Below are 8,652 nucleotides of genomic sequence, written 5' to 3' on the forward strand. Positions count from 1 at the left end.
AGGCGGCAGTCGGTGCCGGGAGCAGCACCTTGACGAGCCTCAACATCCCTCCCGGGCCGTACAGCACCATGCACAAGCTGCTGGAGACACAGAGCACGGGTGAGCCTGGGGCTGGGCGTCGGGCTGGGGTTGCCTTGCAGGAGAAGCACGAGCTCTGACCTAATTTCTTCTGAATCTTTGCAGGGTTTTTTTCAGTCCACGTTACGGAGAAAGGTGATGGTTTTCCAGGTGAGGGCAATGTGAATCTTGAGCAGGTGAACCTGCTCTGGCAGAGGGTTGGGCTCTGCAGAGGCCCCTTCCAATCCCTGACATTCTGTGATTCTGACCTACCTAATGCATCTTATAGCCAAAACCGAGAGAGAGGTTTCAACCTCTCAGACTTCATATTTGTAAGAATCCAACAAAAATGAATGTTTTCAATGAACCCAGCTTTTTTGCCATCCCCATCTCCCCCCTCTAAAGCAATTTATTCTGCAGTTACAGGGAACCCTCCCCAAATCTCTGCACTCCCCAAATCAGCTAGAGCTGGGTTCAGTGATGCTGAACAGAGCTGGAGCCAAGCCTGGCTGCTTCTGAATAGCCACATCTCTTCCTCACTGAAGCTCAGGGGTTGGAGGTGGCTGCATTGCTGACCACTTGCTGCAGAGCTCGGGGATGGATGGACATCCTCCAGATCTGAGTCCCAGCACATCCCTGAGCACTGCAGAGCTCTGCTCCCTGCGGGACACCAAGCTTGGGGAGATCAAGTGTTTGCTTTGCATGAGTGCTTGATGGCAATCGCAGATGCTGAGTATTAAAAATCTGTGATTTGCTTAGGAAGCCCGTAGCAGACACAGCATGCATTGACCTTTCCAGCCAGGAGCTGTGCGAGGAAGAGACCAAGTCCTGCCCCCAGCCCAGAGCTGCCCAGACACTAAATACAGAGAGCTGGGCTCTGGGTTGATTTGCTTCTGGGTTTTTAGTCATCCTGCTGTGCATGAGTCAGGAGTGTGCCTCGCAGATAGCCTCCCCCCTTGCAGCCAGCTGCTGGGATTTTTGGGAAATATCCCACTCGTGTAGTCACCCAGGAGCCACCTGGCAGCTGCCGTTGAGGGCAGCGTGTGGAGGGGGAAGGCAGTGATTCCAGAGCATTGGCAAACAGCAGGAGCAGGAAAGGAGGCTGCTGGCAGTGATGCTCCTGGTAATTAGATCCAGAGCCTGCCAGGGCCAGAGGAGCAGATTTCTGGAATGGCCAGAGGTATAAGGAGGTGAGCTGGGGTCCTGGGCTGGCAGCAGTGCCTGCCAGGTGCTCAGGGAACTCAGGTTTTGCCCAGGGCTCTTTAACCCAGCAGGAGCCCTTTTGCCCCTTAGGAAACACTTAAGTGTGGAAGGCAGCAGCTTGGGGCTGATGGGGTGGGGGGTTGCCCCTCTGTCCTGGCTGATGGGCTGCCCTGCCCTGCTGGTGTTTCAGGTCCTTGCCAAAGCTCCTGCAAGATCTCCAGCCCCTGCACCAAGCTGGACAGTGGCTCCTGCAACCCCGAGAGCTGCCCTTACTGCCTCAAGGTGCTGGCAAGCGAGGCTGAGCTGACGGACAACGAGACGGCCGACTCGGACAGCGAGGGCGTCTACGAGTTCACGCAAGACGCTCACTACAGCGACCAGCGGGACCCGCAACAAGGCAGAGCCCGGGCCAAGAGAGCCAGCCGGGTGCTGGCCTTCTGGCATGTGGTGTGCGAGACCTTCCAGAAGATCGTGGACAGCAAATATTTTGGCCGCGGGATCATGGTGGCCATCCTCATCAACACGCTCAGCATGGGGATCGAGTACCACGAGCAGGTGAGCGCTGTCCTGGTGCTTCCCGGCACAGCGGGGATGCAGGAGGTGTTATGGATCTAAATCCATAACAGCATGATGATTTGGGTTGAGAGGCATTGGGGTGCTGTAGGAAGAGTCCCAGGATATGTCTGGGACCTGTCCCAAGGTTGAATTTTTCTCCTCTGTACCTCCTTCTGGCTCACAGGTAGCCATCGCCCTGGCTGGTACGGGGCTGCATGAGCTCCCGCATCCTAGCCCTGCCAAGGATGCTCAGCGCTGTGCTGAGACCCCTGTTGGATGCACAGCACTACACCTTGCTGGTTTCTGTAGCCCCGGGGCCAAGGAGAGGGAGCTGATTGCCACTGGGTTTGTGCCAGCCTGGCAGCGCTGCTGGTGCGGCTGCGGGCTCCGGGGTCAGTGCAGCTGCACGCAGGGAAGTCTATTGATTTTGCAGTCCCTGGAGAGGAGGTAACAAATGCCTTTCCCTCCCCGGTGAACGCTTCAGCAACAGCATGCCGAGTCCAAAATAGACTCATCACTGGCTATTTCTCGGCTCGATTGTCTGAGCCCTTGCAGGCAAAAGGCTGCCTCTGCTCCAGCCTCTTGCACGCTTGTCACCTAGCAGAGCTTTCCCCTATGTATAGTCATTAAGAAAAGGAGTTGCCATGTTCTTCTTGAAACGTTTCTGCGAGGATGACAAGCTCTGCTTTTCAGAGAGGCTTTTGTGTGGTCTGATCTCACGTAGGTTTTGTGGGTGCTGCTGGTGGTGCCCTCAGTCCTGCTGCAAAGCACGGGATGGTTTCGTGCTGCTGGTGCACGCATCGTTTGGATTTTGGAGGGAAGAGTTTATTAGTGAGGATGCTGAGATGCTGCAAAACCTTGTTCTACACCACTCCAATGCTCAGGGCCTCCCACACCAGCACAGGGCTTCTCTCGGGATGCCAGACTTCTCCCCTCCCAGACAGACACGGCCCCTCCTGTCCCAGCGCCAGCCTTTACTGAGAACTCTCTTGTATCCAGAGTCACGGCTGCACCCTCTGTCCCTTCTCTTCCGTCCTGTCACGTTTTGTGTTTGTGAAGTCACCGGTGGTTGTGTGGTTCTCTCACAGCTCCCAATGGCAGCAGTGGTGGCTGCAGTTCAGCCCCAAATTCCCCGTGTCCTCCCACGACATTAATGCCTCAGTGACCGAATGGCGGGGAGACGTGGCTGTGCTAAATGTGTCCCTTCCAGCCAGCACCTTCTCCCTGACGCCCTAATACAGTCTGGCTGGCTCACTGTCGTGTTCAGTACACATTAAACAGCGACGGGCTCTCAAGTCCTGCAGGTTTCACCTTCGTCTGCTGCCCTTGGTGGGAGCTCTGCAGGGAAGCTGGAGTCATTCCTCCTTTATTTAATAATATTGGGAAGATCATCTACTAAGAACCTGGGAGGAGGCAGCTCACAGAAACTGATGAATAGTTCCATTCCTCCTTCGGCTGAAAGGTGAAAGCAGATCCATCATGACCGCCTATCCAAGGGGCAGATGGTCAAAGCTTGTTGCCCTTTATCAGGAGCATCTTTGGGAGATGCCAGTGTAGCTCCCACCGTGGGTGTAGCAGGGGGGACCGTCCCACCAGCGATGGGTGGCTGAGCGGGTTCCCATCATCAAACACCCTAAAGGCAACACAGCTCTTTAATTTTTTGGCTCCGGAGAAATAGGGCAGCAGGGGGCTGGTCTCTGTCCCAGCCAGTGGTGAATCCCAGCAGGCAGCTGGATGGGAAGAGGCAGATTTTTGTGGTGGTTTTCGGGTAACAAGGTGAAGGGAACTGATAAGCGTGGGGGGACTCCAGACGCTGTGGGTGGTTGCTTTCTTTGACAGTATTTTGAAGATACTACTGTTCCAGATTCCTTTCTCTCAGGCATTTGGAGTGAATAGCAGAGCTTGTTTTTATTAGTTCATCTGCTCAAAGTGGCAGCAGAGAGCAGAGAGGTGTTTTTCTGTAAACTCGGGAGGCTTATAGCCTGCAGTTTCATAATCTGACAGTTATGAGAGCAAGAATTAGAGGGGAGAAATGCTAGACCAGCCTTTCCGCAGAGATTATAAACACTGAAACATGTGATTTTTTTCTTTTAGAAGAGCCTTTCCTAAAAGTGCGAGTGATCAGCCGCACCAGATTTATCTTCATTGGCTGATGTTTGCAAAGATGTGAGGGGGCTTGAAGAGGACTCCACGACTTTCTATATTAAGCCCTCTGCTTATTTAATGAATATTTACCTCTTGGACTTTTCACAGGAGGCCATCCTGGGCACACCAGGCTATATTAGGATAAATACCTTCATGACATGTTTTATGATGCCCTGTGAAAATCCTCGTGTTGTTTCTCAGCACCTTGCCAGAGGGGAGAGGACACGCTAGCAGCTACTGTGTGAGAGGAAGAATGGGCTGGTAGTTATTCTGGGAGGAGGAAGGTTTCTGCCCTCCCTGGCAGTGTTGAGTGGGATTCAGCAGCTCTGGACTTCAAGACAGGAGCTGGTCATCTGGGCTCCTTATAGCCCAGATGGTCCTCTGGAGGTTTGCATCTCACCTTGGGACAGGTATCCTGGAGGGACCTGCTTTTCTCCGGGGAAGACTGAAACAGTCTTTTTGAGTCACCTGCTTAACAGAGTCATCAGCCAGAGAAGGCCAGGTTGGGATATTTTGGTGAAAGTGGCTCTTTGAAGGCACATCAAAATGGGTGGGAACCGAGAGTGTGTTGAAAACACTGGCTCCTGCCTCATGCTGTTTGTTTGCACTCACCCATCAGTAAACCTGGACAGATTTAGCTCCCATGGCCAGGGGTGCTGGATGCGTGTAGCAAAGGAGGTTTGTGTCCAAGGAGTTCATGTCCTACCTTAGAACCTTTCATCTTGAAGCTCCTCTCCGTAGACCACATTCTGCAGCAAAGTCACTGTCAACTGAAATTTCACCATCGTGTGGCTGGGGGCTCAGGTGCTGGGTTTCCTTTAAGCTCTTTCCGACACAAGCATGCTTCCCTGTGGTTCCTGCACGTTCATGAGCAGTAGGTACACCAGACCAGGCTTTACTCCTCATTTTCTGCCCATCCTCCCCCCGGTCCAGCTCTGACTCTTGCCTTTCCCACCAGCTCTGGGCTTGGTGGGCAGAAAGCGGATCGGTTTGAGGTGCACCGAGCACTCCCCACGTCACGGCTGCTGGGCAGCAGCGTGAAATTTTCCATCAGGGAAATGACAACCAGATTGCCGCGGATTATTAATGTGACTGCTAAATAGCTTGTTTTTCTACAGAGATGAAGCAAAATGCAGGTAGAAACTATTAGCTTTGGGTAGAGGAATATAAAGGTGATTTAAAGGTAGGCTCCAGGGGATTTTAAATACACTGTTGAACCAATTGACTGATTCGCCTTAGGGAAGCTGAGACTCTGCAGCACTGCGGGTTCAAACGGCTGGGGCTTTGCAAAAGCTTGTTCTGCCATAGAGCAGGAGTAAAATGTGCTGCTAAACCAGAGGGTTTCTGTGCTTGCGTTCCCCCCAGCCCTGGCTGTAAGCCAGACTCTGTTCCATAATGTGCTGCTGCTTTTTTTGTTTTCCCCTCCAAGTCCCTCCTTGGAGTGAAATGCAAAGGCTTTAGTACAAGGCGTGATGTTGGACTCCTCAGCAGGGGAAAGAATTCGACAAGGGCTTCCTTGAGGAAGGGTTTTGGGGTTTTGTTTTTGTTTTTAAAATCTGGTTCGCATTGAGCCGCCTGGCTGTTCCGATTTTCCTCGTCTGAACTCGCATTGTATGAACTATACCCTACATATTCAGTTGTTTAAATAGCGCTTGAATTTCAGCCGCCGTCTCTGCGGTGTTTTGCCATTGTTAACAAGAGACTGGCCTCCGCCGAGCTGCAGTCACTTCAAAACCATGGCTGGAGCCTGGTGGGGGACTTGGATCTAGAGTGGTCCAAAACTCTTGTGTCTCTGAAGGAAGGATGAGGAAGTTAATTCAGACCTGTAGAGAACCTTTTGTTAATTCTGAAAAGCAAATTGGAGAGATGACAGGGCTGAATGACTCTGTGGGGCAGTACCCAAGGAGAAAAGCTCATCATCCACAGGAGGCAATTCAAGGAAGCGGGAGGAGGTGATGCCTGGCATCCTCCTGGCAGGTGGATAACTGAGGGAGCGCCCCCAGCTCCAGCAAGGTGTTGTAGGGATCTACAGAGCAGCAGTGCCACCAACCGAGGTGTGCAAACTCCATCAGCATGAGGAGCCTCAGCTCATGGTAGTATCTCAAGCTGAATTCCCAGCGCATCCTGCTGCAGAGGCCCCGAGATGTAAAGTTGTCACCGGTAATAGCCACTGCAGCGTGGAAATATCAACCATCTGTGCCAAAGCATCAAAGGAAAGCTTGCTGGCAAAATGCATTAAAGTGTCTATTTATGTAAACAGTCAAAGCTGGAGAACGTGGGAACCTGCTTAATCGGTGTCAGAGGACACGAAATTTTTAGGTATCCAGGATGATCGAGAGGGGAGGTGAAGGGTTAGAAAACCTGCCAGCGTGGAGAAGCCATTAGGCTCCAGGTTCAAGCATTAATAACAGTCACACAAACGGTATTTATGTACTTCTGCCTCTGCTTGAACTCAGTGTGCAGGGAAGAAGGTAGCTGAAAGTTATTAAGTGTCATGACACCCACTGATTGATTTCTCCACGTGGGTGGAAAATTTGATTTCACCACGAAGAGGTGCTGTAATGGAACTAGGCAGGGTGATTTGACAGGCTAGTGACCCAGGTCTGGGGGTGCTTGAGTTGTTGACAGCGTCCAAAGTCCTGGGCAAGCTGGAGGGCAGGAAGCCTTTATCAGTTTGTGATCAAAGTATGAGATCTGGCCATGTGCTCATTCGCCTGCTGAGGAGGCTGTGGAGGATCTCGCAGGGCGTGTGCTGCCCGGGTCACCCTCATCTGGCTGCGTAGGATGGTTGTGGGCAGCATCGTGTCCCCTCCAACCTCCATGGCTTCAAGTCACGTTGATCCAGGACATGTAAATTTTGACCTTTTTCATGTGCATGCGTTTGTGTCAGGCAGGAAATGAATCTTTGGTTTTGTAAAATATTTTTTGTATGTCTTGCATCTCACTTGAATTGTTTCCTGGGAGTGCAGGGACTCAAAGACCCGTCTCACACCCAGGCAGCAGCTGATGCGGCACCAGGGGTTCTCTGCATCGCACACTGGTGCTGTACCCCTTCACCCTGCACCTGGCTGCTTTACTCCAGCTATGGCTTTAACAGGACAACCCGACTTTTCTCTCTGGTGAAATTTCTAACTTGATGCTTCCCCGTGTTAATCGAATTCATGAGGCTTTGATTCAGGAGGGCACTTAGGTGTGCATCCCTTAAACCAACGAGACAGCCTTTCCCCAGCCAACCTCCTTCTGCCCCAGGGGCTCACAAGGTCCCACATTCGTGCACCACCTTCTCTTCCTAGAGATGCCTCCACTTTGGTGTATATTCCATGTCTCTATTTAATGCCATTACATATCTCTCCAGCCCTGTGCCAGCTGCTCTTAGCCAAGAGATCAAAGCTTTGGCAGCGCAGCGAGGCTTTCCCAACGCTGGGCTTGTAGCTGGAGTGTCAATTTAATTTCTCAGCTCTACAGCTGCATAGGGCACTCCTTCGGTAGGAAAATGAGGTGCCCTATAGATTTGTACATGCTGTATTCAATTAGCTCCTGCTTAAGTATAGATTACTCTTCTTAGTTTGCTGTTGGAGACGGGAGGAGTCAAGTCAACGCTAATGGAAGTCATCAGAGCTGTTAATCACCAGGATCACTGACTTCAAAAACAGCTCTGTTTGTTATTGGGGGTAATTCTTTTTATGGACCGAGGGGGTTCTTCCGCTCCTCAGTGATTTGAAGGGTTTGTGAGGTCTTGTAGGAGCTCAGGTGTTTTAATTAACTGGCTCTTCCAGAGTGCCATGCAAAATACAGAGGGGCACAGCCCTCATAATCATAAAAAAAAATGAGCTGTGCCTATAAATCAGACTTTATGCTGGTTCTGAAGACTGAGCGATTTGAAAATTAAATGAGATTTCATGCAACTGGAAAGTGTATGAGTTTTTTATCAGATAATTCAGTTCTCTGCATGCTTCAGGGATGAGCTTATGTGGATTCCTTGACATCCACTAAAGTTTTCTTCAGCTCCCTGGATGGGGAGCCGTAAGTGTCATTCCTTTCCTGTTAATTTAGTTCAGAGGCTGGAAATACTCGGCTGCTTTAGATCCTATCATTACAGCTGTTGTTTCAGCTGCCATCTGTACCCTCGTGTTATCTCTGCTCAGGCAGCGTTGAGAAGAGACGAAATGGGGAAATGATGTGTGCTTTCGAAACTCGCTTCATCCCTGTGTGGATGAAAAATCGCTGCTCTCTGCAGATAGCCGGGCGTTTCTCTCTGCTCCTCCTTTGATTATTGTGGTTGTTCCCCTTGGGTGGGAGCCAGCAAGCTCAGCTAGAGCTTCTGGAGCATCCTCAGCTTGCACCAGCAAATGCTTTCATCTGTAAGTGCTCCTCATTGCTGATTGTTGGTGATTTCCCAGGGATCAGTCCATTTTTATCCCTGATTTTCCTGGTCGAGGTCCGTCCCAATGCTGTTGGTGCCCATAACTCTGCCCTGCTGCCACCTGTGTCCTCACAGAGCTCCTTCCCACCCTCCTGAGCCCCTCATGGGAGCAGGAACAGGAGCTGAGCACTTTTTCCCTAATATCTGCTGGATTTAAGCTCTTTGTTAGAATTGGTTTTTTGCTGATGTTAGGAAACGACCGGCTTTTCCCCCGTGGATGTCTGTCAGCATTAGAGATGGTGTTACCAGCATCAGAAACCCAGGTTCAG

The 8,652-nt window shown here is 51.3% G+C and overlaps 1 protein-coding gene across 1 annotated transcript in view; it reads left to right on the forward strand.

Annotated features, from left to right (window-relative positions):
* The window catches only part of LOC104276571 (voltage-dependent T-type calcium channel subunit alpha-1G-like), a gene marked incomplete at its 3' end in the record, with an annotated part of 43,098 nt that overhangs the window by 16,740 nt on the left and 17,706 nt on the right, over nt 1-8,652 (forward strand). The window contains 3 exon segments of the mRNA XM_009872943.1: nt 1-99; nt 184-228; nt 1,451-1,815. The exon segment at nt 1-99 is cut by the window's left edge and continues 30 nt beyond it. Of these exon segments, the coding sequence (XP_009871245.1) occupies nt 1-99; nt 184-228; nt 1,451-1,815 (509 nt within the window).

This window comes from Apaloderma vittatum, unplaced genomic scaffold (assembly GCF_000703405.1).
Source record: "Apaloderma vittatum isolate BGI_N311 unplaced genomic scaffold, ASM70340v1 scaffold3657, whole genome shotgun sequence".
Taxonomy (NCBI): Eukaryota; Metazoa; Chordata; class Aves; order Trogoniformes; family Trogonidae; genus Apaloderma; species Apaloderma vittatum.